This window comes from Terrapene carolina, unplaced genomic scaffold (assembly GCF_002925995.2).
Source record: "Terrapene carolina triunguis isolate 2854851 unplaced genomic scaffold, T_m_triunguis-2.0 Scaffold454, whole genome shotgun sequence".
In the NCBI taxonomy this organism is placed as follows: Eukaryota; Metazoa; Chordata; order Testudines; family Emydidae; genus Terrapene; species Terrapene triunguis.
This window is the reverse complement of record NW_020664805.1, coordinates 780,405-799,329: the sequence shown is the minus strand read 5'-3', so window position 1 is coordinate 799,329 and position 18,925 is coordinate 780,405. Positions and strand designations below refer to the sequence as shown.

General features: G+C 48.8%; 1 protein-coding gene across 2 annotated transcripts in view; it reads left to right on the top strand.

Annotated features, from left to right (window-relative positions):
• The window catches only part of MTMR4 (myotubularin related protein 4), an 81,169-nt gene extending 63,332 nt beyond the window's left edge, over positions 1–17,837 (top strand). For both annotated transcript variants that reach the window (XM_024217159.3, XM_024217158.3), the window contains 11 exons: positions 3,034–3,230; positions 3,555–3,683; positions 4,069–4,180; positions 4,622–4,817; positions 6,271–6,456; positions 11,110–11,280; positions 11,437–11,591; positions 12,636–13,902; positions 14,422–14,532; positions 14,952–15,040; positions 15,478–17,837. In XM_024217159.3, coding sequence (XP_024072927.2) covers positions 3,034–3,230; positions 3,555–3,683; positions 4,069–4,180; positions 4,622–4,817; positions 6,271–6,456; positions 11,110–11,280; positions 11,437–11,591; positions 12,636–13,902; positions 14,422–14,532; positions 14,952–15,040; positions 15,478–15,655 — 2,791 coding nt within the window. In that variant the 3' untranslated portion in view covers positions 15,656–17,837. The remainder of the gene's footprint in view (positions 1–3,033; positions 3,231–3,554; positions 3,684–4,068; positions 4,181–4,621; positions 4,818–6,270; positions 6,457–11,109; positions 11,281–11,436; positions 11,592–12,635; positions 13,903–14,421; positions 14,533–14,951; positions 15,041–15,477) is intronic.
• Positions 17,838–18,925: the final 1,088 nt, after the last annotated feature.

The following is an 18,925-nucleotide window of genomic DNA, read 5'->3' as shown; positions in this document are numbered from 1 at the left end:
TGCAAGCGGGGACTTTCTTTCCTAACCAGAAGGTTACACTGGGGGTTGTTGAAATGCCCATAGTGATCCTGGGGGACCCTGCGTACTCCTTTATAGCCGTGGCTCATGAAACCCTACATGGGACACCTGGACAGCAGTAAGAAGCAATTCAACAACAGGCTCAGTAGGTACCGGATGACATTTGAATGTGCCTTTGGCAGAGTAAAGGCGCACTGGTGATGCCTTTATGGCAGGTTGGACCTCACTGAGGATAATATTCCTATGGTCATAGCCGCGTGCTATATGTTGCATAATCTCTGAAGCTAAGGGTGAAAGGTTTGCTCAGGGGCGGAGTGCTGAGGCAGACAGCTTGGCTGCTGATTTTGAGCAGCCAGATACCAGGGCTGTCAGAGGAGCCCACAGGGGGGCTATTCAAATCAGGGAGGCTTTGAGGCAGCACTTTGACCATGACCACCAGTAACATATATCTCTGTCCGAGTTGCTTCAATGTTGCATTACATGTAGTTTTCCTATGGCCAATGGTGACATTTGGGGCCTTAAATCCCTGTAATAAAGTGATTAAAATGCCTGTGCATGTATTGGGAGTGCCCGCAATCTCACCGTGTAGAAAAAAAAGATGATTTACCAGTATAAAAGTTTGCTTTTATTGCACAAGAAACAGCACACACAAACACACAGATGCTTGGCAGGGAAGGGCAGACTCTCACAGCTGTTTGTAGGTCCAGCTATCATTGTGAAAGTTGTCTGAGGGGGTGGAGTGAAGAGGAAACTGAGAAGTCCTGGAAGGTGGAAAGGAATGTATGGGCGGAGTTTGGAGGGGCATGGAAAAGAGTTCTGAATGTGCTGCAGAGGAGGTCGAGCACTGATCTGTTCAGTCTGCAGCATTATTAAGGACTTCAGCATCTGCGTTTGCTCCTCCGTTACTTTAAGCATCTGTTCAGTAGCATCCTTAACAAACTCCTGATTCTCTTTTCTGTCCTGCCGTTCGGGCACTCCTTTCATTCCCTTTTTTCTGCTTTGGAGCACTGCAGGACCTCCCGGAACATGTCGTCTTTGCTGCGTCTTGGACGCTTTCTTATCTGGTGTAGACACTCGGCCGGGGTGCGTGGGGTGTTCCTGAAGGCCATATCTGGTGAAGCACAGGGGACAATGCACAGAAGCGGGATTGTTAAATTCACGCACGGCATTGAAACATTTCTGTTAAACACACCTTTTGCAACATTGCCATCACTTTCTTACTGACCCTAGCCAGGCACTAATCTCCGCAAACAGCCAAAGCATGGTTAGTGTTGGCAGGGGGATGGGGGGTGCTCCACATGGGGAAAAGAGCACACGCTGTTTGCAAGGGTCGTGGTGCAGCATTCTAGGGAACAAATTCTAAAATTCTCCCACACTTTTCCACAGGTGGGGGTAATTCTAGCAGACATCTCACTGCTGAGGGTAAGCAGGGAAACGAGGGTACATCTACTCCATGCTTGTGGCTTCCACCCTGCTCCCTATGCTGCTTGCCTGTGTGCCACTTTGGTCCCTGCACAAGTGATTGCCGAATGGCGCGGGAAAGTTTCCTACAATGGGGGAAGGAACAAAGCTGCTCTGCCACGGAATCTTCAGCAGAAACTTTCCTGGAGATCTCTCTGGAGGATTCCCATGAGATCTCAGCGTGCATCAACACCCTATTCCACCATACTGCTTAGCTACACGGGGAAATGTCCAGCTCACAGAAACACAGCAAGCCTCCCACGTTTCTATGCCCTGAACCCACCTCCGCACTACACAAGCCACAGCCACTTACCAGGAGTCTCATCTGCTTCTTGCTCCTGGAAAGCAACTGCTGAGACTGGCTAGACACCTCTGGAGTGGAGAACAGTTCCTGGCTGCCTGCCCTACCGGGCAACCTCGCTGGGAGCTGCACATCCTCATCTAACTCCACCTCTGAGTTAGGTCCTCTTTCCACCGCCTCCGTTCCCTCCGAAGTATCCATAGGGCTCTTGCCGCTGGGTCACCACTGAGGATAGCGTCTAGCTCCTTACAGAACCAGCAGGTCTTAGGTGCAGCACTGGAGCGACCGTTTGCCTCCCTCACCTTATGGTACGCCTGTTTCAGCTCCTTTATCTTTGCTCTGCACTGCAGCATGTCCCAATCGTAGCCCTTTTCACACAAGCCTCAAGAAATGTGTCCATAGGTATCCCAATTCCTACGGCTCAAGCACAGCTGGGTCTGCACAGCCTCCTCTCCTCTTATACTGAGCAGATCCAACAGCTCTGCAGTGGTCCAAGCGGGAGAGTGTTTGCTGCGATAACCCGCCATAGTCACCTGGGAAGATGCGATGAGACCTCTCCACACCGAGCAAACAGGAAATGGAATTTCAAAATTTCCAGGGGCTTCTAAGGGGGAAGGGCAGATGGTTGTTCACCTGACTGCAGGGCAGTGGAGTTCAAACTGCTGACCAGAGCGGTCAGGATGGGCATTGTGGGACACCTCCTGGAGGCCAATTAAAGCGATGAATTTAAGCGTGGTGTCTACACTTGCACTTTGTCAACAAAAATGTAGTGGGGAGAAAAGATGTAAATCTCTCATGAAGGCGGATGTATTTTGTCGCCCAAACCGGGCAGTCTCCCCAACAGAAGTGGCCTCGCAGTGTGTACGCACTCACTGTTTGGGTCGACAAACGGCAGTTTTGGTGACAAAACTTGGTAATGTAGACAAGGCCTACAGGGCCTTAGGCCATCTGGCTGCCAAGTTCTCACCCATTATACCTAGGAGCTATTTCCTGTGTTTCACCTGCTGTGTGCTTCTCGGGGACTGGGTTCTCTTTGCCGTCAGAGCCCGGAGTTGAAGAAGTCAGGGCCATCATGCTTCCTTTCGTAGGCATGATCTCGGTGCACATAACGCGTGAGTTGAGACATTGGCCCCGCACAATGAATCTGCTTTGAACAACGCTGGGGCCTCTGAGGAGGGGAACCGCTGCTTTTGCTGGCACGTTGCCTGCTGTGTCTGCAGTGGGATGGCAAGTGAAACTCTCCTCTCCCTCAGACACCAGCCCAACGGAGCTGCAATCGCACGCTGCAGCCAGCCGGAAATCAGCTGGTGGGGCTGGCGCAATGCTGATGACGAGTATCTTGTGACCTCCATCGCCAAGGCCTGTGCCTTGAACCCTGGAGCAAAGACAGCCAGTGGAACTCCCAACAACGGCACCAGCGAAGGCACTGAGGCCAGTGACACAGACTTTGGTAAGACGGTCACTCCCTTCTGCTGGCTTCCCAAACTGGGCTGAGTAAGGCTCTCCAGAGCGGGGTCCCACCCCAGGGATGCATGCAAATGATGGGCAGCTGTTTCCTGGTGGCTGGGGGAGTTGGTGTTGTGGGGTGGGATTTAAAAAGGACACCCAGATTAACTATTTAGGCCCTTTCAGGCCTTGACTGCACTATGCTGGGCAGGGCTTTAAACGTGTCAATGTCTGGCTGCACTGGCCTAGCACCACCTGTGAAAGGCCAAGGCCCAGATGGGAGGAGTTGTCTGGATGTGGGGAAGTTCAGCCTGTCCTGTGTCTGCAGATTCCTCGCTGACGGCATGTTCGGGCGTGGAGAATGCAGGAGCTCCTCAGAAGCTGCTGATCCTGGATGCCAGATCCTACACCGCGGCTGTTGCCAACAGGGCAAAGGGTGGGGGCTGTGAATGTGAAGGTATAAAACTGCACTCAGGCTGCTTAATAGCTGGTCTCATGGCATCTCCGTGCTTGGACTCTTTCTTGTTGGACCCCTTGGACACACAGTTTGGACGGGGGCTGTCTTTGGTGTAGTGTTTCCAATACACAGATCTCCCTGGGGAGGAGTGGCAAGATTCATGCTGCCCCTTCCTCTTCTTGCTAGATTACTGCGAGGCTGCCTGCCTGCCTACCCTTCACTCTGCTAGGACAGGCTGCCCACCTGCTGCACATATAGCTCCCCGGGATCAGGAACGCAGTGAGGGGCAGCAGCTCCTGTTCTGTGGGCTGTGATCAGAGCACCTGCAGTGAGACGTTTTGATTGCAGCAGATCCCGTCCGACTTTTTCTGTCTGTTGTGTTTAGAGTATTATCCAAACTGCGAGGTAGTGTTCATGGGCATGGCCAATATCCACTCCATCAGGAACAGCTTCCAGTACCTGCGCGCTGTCTGCAGCCAGATGCCAGATCCGAGCAAGTAAGTGCCAGCGTGCTCTACTACCACTCTCCCTGCCTTTTTGTCTTCCTCGCCATCTGGAAATTCTCATCTCCTCATTCCCATCCAATCACCTGAGCCAGGTTGCCGGCTCAGGAATCAGAGAGGTTTTCTCTTGGGCGTGTGTACAGAGCTTGAGCATTGTGTTTCCTGTGATCGATATTTACTATTGGGGATACCGTAAACACACCACTCTTCTGTGGGCTTCACTAGAGACCTCACGGCTTTTGTGTCCAGAAAAAGTAGGATTTGGGGGCTGGATTCTGTGCTGTTCTTCCTGAGTTGGCTGGTTCCCCTCTGTGGGAGCTGGTGTGGAAAGGCAGCAGTACAGTATTTACTGAGGGCTCCAAAGAGTCTTGGGATAGACGTGTCCTCTAGTAGAGAGCTAACAAGTCATTTTCTTTCCTTTTATGTGCACTCTAGCTGGCTTTCAGCCCTGGAGAGCACCAAGTGGCTGCAGCACCTCTCCGTCATGTTGAAGACAGCAGTTCTGGTCTCAAATGCAGTTGACCGAGAGGGGCGTCCAGTGTTGGTTCACTGCTCGGATGGCTGGGACAGAACCCCGCAGATTGTAGCACTGGCAAAGATTCTTCTGGACCCCTATTATAGGACCATGGAGGTACCATACAGTAGTGCCGTTCTGTTAGTTCAGCTTCTGTTAAGAAGTTGCTTGTGCCTGCGATGAGCCTCAGACAGAAGCAGAAAAAAGGCTATGGAGTGGAATTGCATTTCACAGTAAAGCTGCTTTGCAGAATGTCACACTGCAGGGTAACTGCACCTATATTCCCCCTCTGTGATCCTTCAAGGAGACCTGTGCTAGGGACCCGGCTCCTCAGCAGTTCCCTCTCTTGGGCAGAGACTCGCATCTGTCTCCCTCCTGACTGGGGTTGTCCAGGCTGCTCAGTTCCCTGCAGACACTGTGATCTCTCTAGAAAGCCACAAGAACAGCATCTGCACTTTGCTTTTTTTCTAGAGTCTATGCCCAATGTAATGGGCTGCGGTTATAAGTTACTGTGCAGCTCTTTATAAGCATATTTATTCTTAAAGTGAAAGCATTACAGAGAAAATATATTAAAAACAGTAAGAAAAACTACATGCATGCCAAAAAACTTACCAGACGTCACCCCAACTCCAACCTGGGCTCTGATAGGTGTCAGTCCTTCAAAACCCACAACTGGATTTTCATTGTGGTGACCAGTTCGTATCTGTCTCAGATTCAGACCCACCATGAATAGTTCAGTCTTTCCTTTATACAGCTTGGGCCTTTGATCTTGGCCTCTTATCACAATTGATCAGCAGACAATGGCTCACTTCTCAGGGCATAGCTTCAAAAGGCTGGGTTTTTGCATAATCAGAAGTGGGGAATTTGCATTCACTTCCCCCTAAATATTTCCCAAGAAAACCACTCACTACTTTTTGTTCCAAAAGTCCATTCTTGTCTGACACATTGTTTAATAAAGCCCTTTGAACCCCCAGGTCTCACATCTGTCACATCTCCCCACCTTCCTCCTCCTCCTGAGAAGTTGCATACAATCCTGGTCCATAATAATACATAGACCATTCATTTAAGGCAATGGATCCCGAAGATATTTTAACTTAATTCCGGAAGGCCTCCCAGTTATATTGTAGGAAATTGCCATATCTGTCTCACAACATTTCCAAGAGCTGCTGTGCTGGTGAGGGGTTTTCCCACCTATTCTTCAGTAATCTGTAGCCACTGAATTGTGATATATCAGGCTCTCAAGAGCCTCTGCCTCGGGAAGTGACCACTTGTGTTCAGGGCTTAGCAGCTTCCCCACTATATTGTCTGCATGGCACCCAAAGGGATTTGTTATGTGGATTTAGTAGCCACTCCTTCATATTTGGATTATAGGTTCTGAAAGTCTCAGTTCAGTGCTATGGAAAAGGCTTTGTCCTTACATAAAGCCAGAGTAACCACCAGCTTTCATTATGCTTTGCTTCTAACCCTAGCACAAGTGCAAGCTTCTCTCTAGCCCTCCAAGAAACTCACTGGAGCTGCCTTGCTCTGCTGGGTACCTGGCGCTGCAGTTAACTTTCTTCTTGGTTAACAGGGTTTTCAGGTGCTAATTGAATCAGACTGGCTGGATTTTGGTCACAAATTTGGTGATCGCTGTGGGCATCACGAGAATGTGGAAGATCAGAATGAGCAGTGTCCGGTGTTTCTTCAGTGGCTAGATTCTGTTCATCAGCTGCTCAAGCAGTTCCCCTGCCTGTTTGAATTTAACGAAGCTTTCCTGGTAAGAGCTGTGCAAGCAAATGCCTCTTTATTTCTTGCTAATTATGAGCTAGGGCAGAAGGCCAGCTGAGCCTTTCAGAGCTGTTGTGTTTGAGGAAAAGCAAAGTGGACTTAGGTAAAAGTGAAAGATGTTTTATTATGGATTGGGTTTTCTAATGATGTGGCTGAGGGAGAAGGGGAGTGAAAATGCATATGATTCAGCCAGTGAGGCTGGAGTGGGGAGCACTCATATTTGGCTTCATTCAAAGCTTTTGTATCAGTACAAATCCTTCCCTATTTAGTTTGATGATGGTGACTGCACTGTTAATGCTGTCAGTTGATGTCCCTATTTGCTTACTTGCACTGTCCAATCTAGTTCCGTTTTTACTTATTTCCCAGTGCTAAAGGAACTTTACATGGTGCCTGTGTTCCTGCTCACACACTTACATCTCTGTCACTGGGAATTTTAAACCTATAATGCATTCCAGACTATTAAACACCTCATCATATTTTTAAATAATCTTTTCCATCCTGTTACACGTTTGATCATCTGTATTTGCAGACTGCTCTTCAACCCAAACACACACACTCCTTCCTATTTCAAACTTTGGGTGGTGTATCTGTGTTATAGACATAATAGAAAAGAATAATTCAGTTTTGTGTGGGCTCGTTTTCTGCCTGCTATATAAAAAGAGCTTCATTTTTTTATTTTAATGGATGGTCACTCTGTATATATTTTCTGTGAATAAGTTGCACTCAATTCCCAACGTCAGTTTTAAAATTAATGTTTTGTTCATTGATTTCCAATGTCCCACATCGTGTTGAAGAATAACTGCAAATTTAATAAAAGACCCAACAAAGCGCTCTCTTGAAATGTTTATTCATAGATTCATAGATTCTAGGACTGGAAGGGACCTCGAGAGGTCATCGAGTCCAGTCCCCTGCCCGCACGGCAGGACCAAATACTGTCTAGACCATCCCTGATAGACATTTATCTAACCTACTCTTAAATATCTCCAGAGATGGAGATTCCACAACCTCCCTAGGCAATTTATTCCAGTGTTTAACCACCCTGACAGTTAGGAACTTTTTCCTAATGTCCAACCTAGACCTCCCTTGCTGCAGTTTAAGCCCATTGCTTCTTGTTCTATCCTCAGAGGCTAAGGTGAACAAGTTTTCTCCCTCCTCCTTATGACACCCTTTTAGATACCTGAAAACTGCTATCATGTCCCCTCTCAGTCTTCTCTTTTCAAAACTAAACAAACCCAATTCTTTCAGCCTTCCTTCATAGGTCATGTTCTCAAGACCTTTAATCATTCTTGTTGCTCTTCTCTGGACCCTTTCCAATTTATCCACATCTTTCTTGAAATGCGGTGCCCAGAACTGGACACAATACTCCAGCTGAGGCCTAACCAGCGCAGAGTAGAGCGGAAGAATGACTTCTCATGTCTTGCTCACAACACACCTGTTAATACATCCCAGAATCACGTTTGCTTTTTTTGCAACAGCATCACACTGTTGACTCATATTTAGCTTGTGGTCCACTATAACCCCTAGATCCCTTTCTGCCGTACTCCTTCCTAGACAGTCTCTTCCCATTCTGTATGTGTGAAACTGATTTTTTCTTCCTAAGTGGAGCACTTTGCATTTGTCTTTGTTAAACTTCATCCTGTTTAACTCAGACCATTTCTCCAATTTGTCCAGATCATTTTGAATTATGACCCTGTCCTCCAAAGCAGTTGCAATCCCTCCCAGTTTGGTATCATCCGCAAACTTAATAATCGTACTTTCTATACCAATATCTAAGTCGTTAATGAAGATATTGAACAGAGCCGGTCCCAAAACAGACCCCTGCGGAACCCCACTCGTTATGCCTTTCCAGCAGGATTGGGAACCATTAATAACAACTCTCTGAGTACGGTTATCCAGCCAGTTATGCACCCACCTAATAGTAGCCCCATCTAAATTGTATTTGCCTAGTTTGTCGATAAGAATATCATGCGAGACCGTATCAAATGCCTTACTAAAGTCTAGGTATAACAAAGCGCTCTCTTGAAATGTTGTCCTCTAGCTATGAATTAATGAATGTAGTTTGCTTTTTTATTTGTTTGTATTTTGTGCTGAAAGTGACCTCAACCTTATTGAGGTTGCAGGAACAAAACATCCTGATGTGTAGAAAGAATAGTAAATATGGCAGGCAACCAGCTTGGCTTAACATTGAAACCCTTGCTGATCTTAAACACAAAAAAGAAGCCTACAAGAAGTGGAAGATTGGACAAATGACCAGGGAGTATAAAAATATTGCTCAGGCATGCAGGAGGGAAATCAGGAAGGCCAAATCACACTTAGAGTTGCAGCTAGCAAGAGATGTTAAGAGTAACAAGAACGGTTTCTTCAGGTACGTTAGCAACAAGAAGAAAATCAAGGAAAGTGTGGGCCCCTTACTGAATGAGGGAGGCAACCTAGTGACAGAGGATGTGGAAAAGGTAATGTACTCAGTGCTTCTTTTGCCTCTGTCTTCACAAACAAGGTCAGCTCCCAGACTGCTGCACTGGGCAGCACAGCATGGGGGGGGAGGATAACTGGAAAAAGGCTAATGGTAGTTCCCATCTTTAAAAAAGAAGAAGAAGGATCCAGGGAATTACAGGCCAGTCAGCCTCACCTCAGTCCCTGGAAAAATCATGGAGCAGGTCCTCAAGGAATGAGTTCTGAAGCACTTAGAGGAGAGGAAAGTGATCAGGAATAGTTAGCATAGATTCACCAAGGGCAAGTCATGCCTGACTAACTTAATTGCCTTCTATGACGAGATAACTGGCTCTGTGGATGAGGGGAAAGCAGTGGACGTGTTATTTCTTGACTTTAGCAAAGCTTTTGATACGGTCTCCCACAATATTCTTGCCGGCAAGTTAAAGAAGTATGGGCTGGATGAATGGATTAGAAGATGGATAGAAAGCTGGCTAGATTGTTGGGCTCAACGGGTAGTGATTAATGCTCCATGTGTAGTTGGCATGTGTAGCGGAGTGCCCAAAGGGTCGGTCCTGGGTCTAGTTTTGTTCAATATCTTCATTAATGATCTGGAGGATGGTGTGGATTCCACTGTCAGCAAGTTTGCAGATGACACTAAACTGGGAGGAGTGGTACATACGCTGGAGGGTAGGGATAGGATACAGAGGGACCTAGACCAATTAGAGGATTGGGCCAAAAGAAATCTGATGAGGTTCAACAAGGACAAGTGCAAAGTCCTGCATTTAGGACAGAAGAATCCCATGCACTGCTACAGACTAGGGACCGAATGGCTAGGCAGCAGTTCTGCAGAAAAGGACCTAGGGGTTACAGTGGATGAGAAGCTGGATATGAGTCAACAGTGTGCCCTTGTTGCCAAGAAGGCTAATGACATTTTGGGCTGTATAAGTAGGGGCATTGCCAGCAGATCGAGGGACATGATCATTCCCCTCTATTCGGCATTGGTGAGGCCTCATCTGGAGTACTATGTCCAGTTTTGGGCCCCACACTACAAGGAGGATGTGGAAAAATTGGAAAGAGTCCAGCGAAGGGCAACAAAAATGATTAGGGGGCAGGAGCACATGACTTATGAGGAGAGGCTGAGGGAACTGGGATTGTTTAGTCTGCAGAAGAGAAGAATGAGGGGGGATTTGATAGCAGCCTTCAACTACCTGAGGGGGGGGTTCCAAAGAGGATGGATCTTGATTGTTCTCAGTGGTAGCAGATGACAGAACTAGGAGTAATGGTCTCAAGTTGCAGTGGAGGAGGTTTAGGTTGGATATTAGGAAAAACTTTTTCACTAGGAGGGTGGTGAAGCCCAGAGATTCAAGTAGTAGCAGTAGAAGTATTGGAAACAAATGGTTTCATAGAAAATAAAATCATAATATACATTCTAGAACCTAGACTTAATTAAGAAGATACTGTCATGTCTTGCAGAATGTTGCTCAACCAAAATCTTTGCAGCTTTACAGCCAGGCTGGCTGTGACCCTCCTTTCATGAGCCATGCACGCTGTCAGTTTGCCTCTTTGGTGAAGACTTCAGTGTGTTTCTTAGCTCTCCAAGATACCCCACACCAATTCTTTGTTTTTATTAATAAACAGGACACCCCCGGCTGTTTGTTTATTCCTGAAGATTTCCTCGCTTGTAGATTTTGCAATCTCTCAGGCTGCTCCTGGCTCAGTATGCAAATAGGCATGCAATGCACAAATGGCCAGACAGTGAGATAAGTGTCAGTTATCTCCTGCCTGAAATGAATATTTCCGAGGTATGGAGCCTCCTGATGACCTGCCTTAACTCCAAGACCTTAAAAACACAATTTTTAATATCGTACATAACTCCTTTAAATATTATCCACACATAGATTTTGCAATGGTTATGACAGCCAGTAGGTTGCTGGGTCTCAGTAGAGATCTCATATACTACTCTTCTGTGAATTATTATGCAAATATCCAACCCAGGGGATTCCTGTAAAACCCTATGCATCTCCTGTAGCCTCTGCCAGTTGACATGGAGGGATCCTTGGGTAACATTCTCCCACAGGATGGAAGGAGAGCTGTGGCAGGGGGCTGGAATGTGTGCTTTGGGGGTGGGGTGGGAGTTGTGTTACGTGGGTGTGAGGGAGAGTTGCTTTCCAAGGGCCCTGGCAATTGCGCTTTTCTGTTGGCGGTGCAGGTGAAGCTGGTGCAGCACACATACTCCTGCATGTATGGGACCTTCCTGGGCAACAACCCATGTGAGCGAGAGATGCACAACATTTACAAACGCACCTGCTCAGTGTGGTCCCTCCTGAGAGCTGGCAACAAGAACTTCCACAATCTCCTCTACATGCCTGGCACCGAGCAGGTGAGTGGCAGCCCACAACCCAGCTGTATGGGCTTGTGACTAGCAGCCAGAATCGTTTGGGAAGAGTAATTGGGTTGGAGGGAAGGGAGGCTGGCTTGCCTTGGATGGGGAGGGGTTTCCCTTTTGTCCTGTCCTTCAGTGTAATTTCTCCTGCAGGTGCTGCACCCAGTGTGCCATGTGCGAGCACTACATCTTTGGACAGCAGTGTACCTTCCAGCATCATCCCCCTGTCCTCTAGGGGAGGAGGGTATGGATCGCTACCTGCCCCTAGGATCCCAAAGCCAGGAGTTCAGCGGCAGATCTCTGGACAGGTAGGGAGAAAGGAGTACCAATTTGGGTTCCCTTTCCACCATGGTCCTGGGTTTCTTTCCTGCTCACTTGCTCTCTCCTCTGGCTGACATTACACACACACATTTGCCAGGTGAAGCACCCAGCACCATTGTCCTGAAAAGACAGGGCCTGGAGTGTCCTGAACATGCCTGTCACCCCTCTCTCCAGGGTAGCCTCAGTGAACACCTGGAAGAGAGAGTACACAGCTCCCTGCCATACTAGGAGCACCATACGGGGAGATTTCATGTAGCTGCTCTGAGGGCACCTTGTGGTGGTGCGAACACCAACATGTCCTAGGGAGCAATAGAAGAGAGGCCTAGGGGGAAGGGAGACTAGTGCCCAGATGTGGTGCTGGCTGCACTAGGAGTGTCTATTTCTCGCCCTAGGAAGCAGTGTGTGAAAGAGGAAGTTTGTGTGACACTTGTCCATGCCTCTCCCAACTAGCTGGCTTGTGCATTCTCAGCCTAATGCTGATGCTGCCTTCACCTTCACACACAGGCAGTTCACCACAGTGCCCTGGGCACTTCCTTCTCCTCCTGATCAATGGAGAGCAACACCTGGGGGGCTGGCTTTGGGGATCCAAAGGGAAGCTCCTCCAGCTGTGTCCCTGTGCTCCAGGGGCTGCCTGGTGCTACATAGACCCTACCCCTACCCCTACCCCAGCCTGATGAGGAAACTAGAGATTAGCGGAGGTTCTTGTTGGCTGGTTAGGCCTCTGAGGTGATGTCCCAGCTGTGAAGTGATTAAACCAAGAAATGGCTGGCGAGGAACTCAGAATCAGTGCCCACTTTTAACATGTTGACTGTAAGTCTAAATTCCAAGGTGATGCAATGATGCAACCCTATTAACTATGCTCTCTTGTCACACCTCGGCGCATCCTACCACTATTCAGAGACCTAGCCCTGTGTGCTGGGCAGTTCCCTTCCCCCTCTGCAAGGGCTCCTGTGGCACAGAGCAGCAGGTACTGGGATTTTTGTAATAAAAGTTCCTTCTCTGGAGATTCATGCTTTGTTTCTGGGTTCCAGGTTACCAAAGACAAGATCTATGGATGACCTGCTTTCAGCTGGTGACTCCAGCAGCCCGCTGACCCGTACTTCTAGTGATCCCAACTTGAACAACCACTGTCAGGAGGTCAGGATGGGCCTCGAGCCCCGACATGCCAGCACAGAGGGCCCTGAGCTGCACCCCGAGGAAGGCAGCATGGTGGCTGTGGGAGAAACGCAGCAGGTGCCAGTGGAGCAGGGGAAAACTCACCCCCTGCAAACGAGCAACAACTTCAACAGCCACACTGATCATCAAGCGCATTGCAAGCTGCTTAGTGGCTGGGTGCCTCCACCAGCAAGCAACATCTTTCCAGAGACAGAAATGGGATGGAGGGTGAATGTGGAGGATGTAGATGGCATCAGCCCAGCTCCAAACCATCCTGGACAGGAGAATGTCTGCAGGACTTGTGTCAGAGCTGTGGAGCAGCTTGAAACATGTCCCTATAATCCTTCAAAAGCAACTGGCCTGGAATCTGATGGAAGCTGGAATCTTGTGAAACCCCCCCATCAAGACACCCTAAATCCTGCAGTGGGCATTCCCAGCCAGGACACCCCTGCACCAAGTATCTCTCCTCAGAACAACCCACGCCCCATGCCAGGCATCCCCCAGCAACATAAAGACACTGGCAAAAGTGGGAGCAGCAGGAGAGGGCACTGGGAGGAAATGAGCCGGGTGGGGATGGTGCCGCTGGAGCTGTGGCAAAGGCCCATTTCCCAGAGCCAGACCAGCGAGTTCTCCCTCCTGGGTTCCAACTGGGACAGTTTCCAGGGGATGGTGACGTCGCTCCCCGGTGGGGAGACAGTAACCAGGCGGATACTTTCCTATGGGTGCTGTAACAAGAGGTTGAGCAGCAAACAGTTGCGGGCACCAGGGCTCTACCTCAGTAGCCAGTGGCCAACAAGAGAAGGTGTGAAACCACCAGTCTGCTCTGGCTATCCCAATGCACATTGTGCAGGCCCTGAAGGGAAGCCCAGCCGGCCATGGCTACCCTGCCACGTGAAGCAGGTGTCTGACTCCAAGCATGTGCCACCAAGCTGCCCTTCCCCTGTGCCTCCTCTCTACCTGGATGATGACGGGCTCCCCTTCCCCACAGATGTGATTCAACACAGGCTGCGCCAGATCGAAGCCAGCTACAAGCAGGAAGTGGAGCAGCTGCGCAGGCAGGTGCGAGAGCTCCAGCTAAGGCTGGATATACGTCACTGCTGCGCCCCCCCGGCTGAGCCACAGATGGACTATGAAGATGACTTTGTAAGTAATGGCCTATAAAGTGCCATCTCCCACCGTGTCTGACCCAGCCATGAACCCTTCATGTCCCTGCTCTCCCCTGACTCCAGGGGGAGCATGTGCTGCCAGGCTCACATGTTCTCTTACCCCTCACTTCCTGTTGGTGTGCAAGTTTGATGCTCATTAGGATAATGATTCACTCCTCCCCTCCCCTGCCCCTCCTCCCCGTCCAGGGGTTCTACGTTCTCCTAGCCTGTGCTTCCCAGGAGGGAATAGAGTTCCTTCTCTCATCTGGACACCATCTCCTCCGGGCCTTCACTCTCCTAGTACCCAAAGATTCCTTCATCCAATCTTCCTTTATTTCCCAAGACATGGGGGATGACGCCAGTCCGGATTCTCCTGCCCTTTGCTTCCTGAGCTGGGGAGTGACAGTGCCACTTGCTCCTTCAGGAGCCATTCTGAGTGGGGTGGAAGGGATACTACTCTTTGGGTCTGTGCTGGAAGGGGCTGATGGCTTTTGTGACTTTGGTTTTCTCTCTGCAGACCTGTCTAAAGGAATCGGACAGCAGTGACACTGAGGACTTCTACTCTGATCACAGTGAGGACTGCCTGTCTGAAGCAAGCTGGGAGCCTGTCGATAAGAAGGAGACTGAGGTACATCCGTATACAGCTACATATGTAGCAGGGTCAGCTTTGTCTGTTTGAAGGTGATAGATGCTACAAGGCAGGATGGGATCTAGGCTCAGAGCAGCCGTTCCTGTTGTGCAAGGTGGTGACGTATGGTAGGATTGGCTCTCTGCTTTCCTTGCGAGGTAGGCTGTAGCAGGATGGGGTGCAGGCTTTCCTGGGAGCAGTTCCATGTCCTTTGGTGCTAGGCGAGGTGCGGGCTCACCAGGCTGTGCCTCCATGCCTTGCTTTGCAGACCAACCCACATGGTTCAGTGTGTTTTATGGCCCAGTGTCACACTGTAACCCACACTCCAGTCTCAAGATGTCCTCCTCAATGATATTGTTTTGCAAGCCTATTACAGGCTCCTGGGGTGAAGTGCTAATGAAGGCTGTTATTTTCCCCAGGTCACACGCTGGGTTCCAGACCATATGGCCTCACACTGCTTTAACTGTGATTGTGAATTTTGGATAGCCAAGCGAAGGCACCACTGCAGGTAAAACTCAGCCACCTCTTGCATATCTCCATTGTTCTTTTCCATCTCCTCCCCAACCCCCAAATGACCAAGTTTCTGTTCTTCCTTTTCTGTCTCAGGCCCCCCAGCACAGGGTCACTGACCCTCCCTTTCTCTATCCACTCACCCTTGCACACACTCCCCCTGGAGTCCCTGACCCTCTGTCTTTCTTATCGCAGTCCTGGGGTTCCTGACCCTCCCTCTGGCCGTGTCTACACTAGAAATGCAGATGGTGTTTAAAAACATGTCCGCTAACATCTCAACTCCCACATAGTTGAACATTAGTGCAGACAGGACTGAACGCCTTCAAGAACATGCTGGTTGTGTTTGGCCCTAGACTCCCCCAGTCTAGACATGGCCTTCTTCTTTATGGAGTTGTCACTGTCTCACTGCTCTCTGCTTTTATTACCCCTTAACAGGAATTGTGGGAACGTGTTCTGTGCTGGCTGCTGCCATCTGAAGCTGCCCATTCCTGATCAGCAGCTCTACGACCCAGTCCTTGTCTGCAACTCATGTTACGATCACATCCAGGTGTCTCGTGCTAGGGAGCTCATGAGCCAACACCTGAAGAAACCCATCGCCACAGCTTCCAGTTGAATGCCAGACAAGGACGCTGTCCATGCCAAGCCTTTTTGCTCACAGATTTGAGGGACGGCTCTGCCTCCACTGGAATTGTGAAGGTCTTTGGTGCAGCATTTGAACACCAAACTCAAATGCACTGTCTTCAGTAATCCTCCTTGATCCCATATCCGTCTGAAGCAGAGGAATTGAGATGAGACAATACAGTGGGCCCATCTTGGTACCAGTGTACTTATAGCTGAAGACCTAGGGCTAAATAGGAGACCACAACCTCTTTCTCCTATTGATTGGAAAGTGATGCTTTCACAGATACTGCCTGTACAAGTACCCCAAAGCAATAGAAAGGTATGTTTAGAATCAAACTCTTCTTTCCACCCTACAAAAGGCAGTTTGCATTGTACAAGAATGAAGAGGGTGGATTCTGAATGGTACCTCTCTGTCCTCTGTGTCCCTTCAGAAAGGCTCAGCCTAGAGGTTCCACTGCTTCTCTTTCCATGGAGTTTGATTTGCAGGCTGGCTTTGTGGATGAGGGGTCTGAACTCATTAGCAATCCCTGGGTTAACCTTCTCTTGGATGCGGAAAAGGAATTCCTTCTCTCTGAAGACAAGATGGGGCTTCTCTGCAAGGCCAAGCAGATCTCTGCCAATGTCCGGGTCCTGCAGAGAGTGGTGAATGCACTAGACTAGACTATCCCCCTGCAGTACTGTGTGGGGAGAGGGGAGAATGGTTTGTTCTCTTCTTGCTCTGCCTGTCTACTTCTAGTCTCTCGCAGTGTCACAGCCTGGTGCTAACACAGGAATGACCGTGATTCTGTCCTGGGATGGAAACATAACTTGTGTTCCTATGTTGCTCCTTCTCCCCTTTGCTGCCTCCATCTCCTCCTTTTCCTGTTGCTCTATCCTGAAAACTTGACATCTTGAGGGTAGGCCGTAGTGTGTTGTTTTACCTCCTGGAACGTGCTGTTTGGTGTGCGTGAGGGTTTCAGTCCAAATGCTGCTATATATTTCTGTGCACTTAATGTAACCCGAAGAAGGGAGAATGAAGCAGAGATACCAAATTGGGGGTAGGGAGAAAGCCGGCCAACAGAGCCTCTACAGTCTGTTTTTTTCCCTCTAATGTGGCACTTAACCAAAAGATACAGTGATGGGCATGACATGCAGCATATGCCCCTATGCGACAGAAACAGTCTCTAGTTCATTCCAACACCACTTAAAAGTTCCTCTTGGACTTGACTTCCTTTCCTGTCTGCTGTACAGAAGCCATAACTTTTAGAGTCGCCCTTTTTGAAATCTGTAGTTATTGCCTCTCTGTTACTTCCATATGCTACACACCAAGCATCCCAGCTCATTTTAAGGAAAGCTCACTAGGGTACAAGCTTAGGAAGACGTGAGTTACAAGATTAAGCTTCTGCTCTTTTCTTGGATCCTTGTGAGCCATGTTTGATACTTGGTTCCTGAGAAATCTGGAGAGATGCTGGTCGGTGCAATGGAAAGAGCGTGGAACCATGGGCATTTTTTATAGCTGGGTAAATTGTTTTTCTCCAAATAAATAAAGAGACCACAGATACCCTACTTAAGACTCCACATTGAGAGGGTGGGGGGATATGAGTCCTCCCTGTCTAGTAAATAACCAGACAAACACTAGGCTATTCAAACCATGTTCTGACCTCCCAGTTCTATTTACAAAACCCAGTGGTTTTCAAATTTCAGTTGAAGGAGTAAAAAACAAATTAATTTCTCGCACTTTTACATTTCCGCCTCCCTGGTTTCCAATAACGAAAGCAAAGCTAGCATCATCTGAAGAGACTGTATCTGCTCAGACTGTTTTGCTGTTCCATACTGGGTGCAAACAAGGGGGAGAGAGAGAGAGAGATGTCATACTTCTGATTCTCCCCGCCTTGTACCTTGCATTATTTCCACCTGTGGAGGAGAGTGGGGTAAGACACTGATCCCCTGGTGAGAGCACAATTCCCATGTGGCCTCACTTTCTGCGGGTGGAAGTGACTGCAAGCAATAAGGCAGCAGAGAGTCAGGTCCGTATTCCTGGACATTTGGATTCAGACATGGTTAATCTAAACTGCTTTCAGCTCTTGTGGGTGTCAGTGTCACAATGTGCTGGCCAAAACCTCCAAATCAGTTCAGTAGCGTTGTGACAAACAATGTGCTGTAAGACTCAATACATTTGAAATAAAATCTCTATATTAGTGCCGCTGTGTTTGGCCCGTTCTTTAGTCTGGATTCTGTTGTTTTTTTCATTTTAGATAAAAATCTCCCCAGCCAGCTGTGGTAGGGCAAAAAGTCAAAGTAAAGCCATGCTCTTGCACTCGCACACGCCACACTGCCTCTCTCCTGTCAAACCCATTAAGCCCCTGTCGTTCTGCCCCCGGAGTGCATAGGAGCTCTGTCCTGTATATCCCCTTAATGGCCGGGTGAGGAGATTCCCTTCCGCCCCAGTTATAGTATGGAGAGTTCACCTGCTCCTGACCAGCATGCTTGCGACACTTCTGCCTGGAAGCAAGTCCCATTAGCTTCATCTCTCCCCACCTCCCCCAGGCAGGGCTGGTTCCACTGGCTCCCACATAACCAGATCAGTGCCTGGATCCTCCCTTAGCCTGATACCCAGTGTGTTGGGCGGAACAGAAAGAACTACATTCAGGGCTCCACTTGCTGTGCCTGTCACTAGTGAGTCACTGAGTGAGCAAGGTGGCAATCCAGTGCACTTCCGTCAAACACCTGGGAGTCAGCAGCGCTCCTCTAGGGTAGAGTCACGGTTGTTAAGGCCAGAAGGGACTGTTTTGATAATCTAGTCTGACCTCCTGTATAACACAAGTGAGAGAATGTCACCCAGCAATTCCTGCATCAAGCCCTTTTACTTCTGGTTGGGCTAGCCTCAATTTCAAGATTCATGGAGTCTTCGAGGATCCACCATATCCCAGGGTAAACTGTTCCAATTGTCAGTTATCCTTCTTATTACAAATTTGCACCTGATTGCCAGTTTGAATTTGTCTTAACTTCAAATTCCAGCCATTGGATTTTGTTATGACTTTGCTAGATGAGAGAGCCCTCTAGTATCAGAAATCTTCTCAGGAGTGCTAGGAGTGAGCTCTTTGTATTCCCACAGCGTCCACAATATCTCAGAGCACTTCATATACATGTAACAGATTATAAAGTCAGGGATCACTGATCGTCGTCTGACCCCCTGCACACAAAGATAACACACTAGAATTGCTGTGGCCCCTTCTGAGCAAAACACAGCTAAACTCCAACTCACAAATCGCATTGTGCCTCC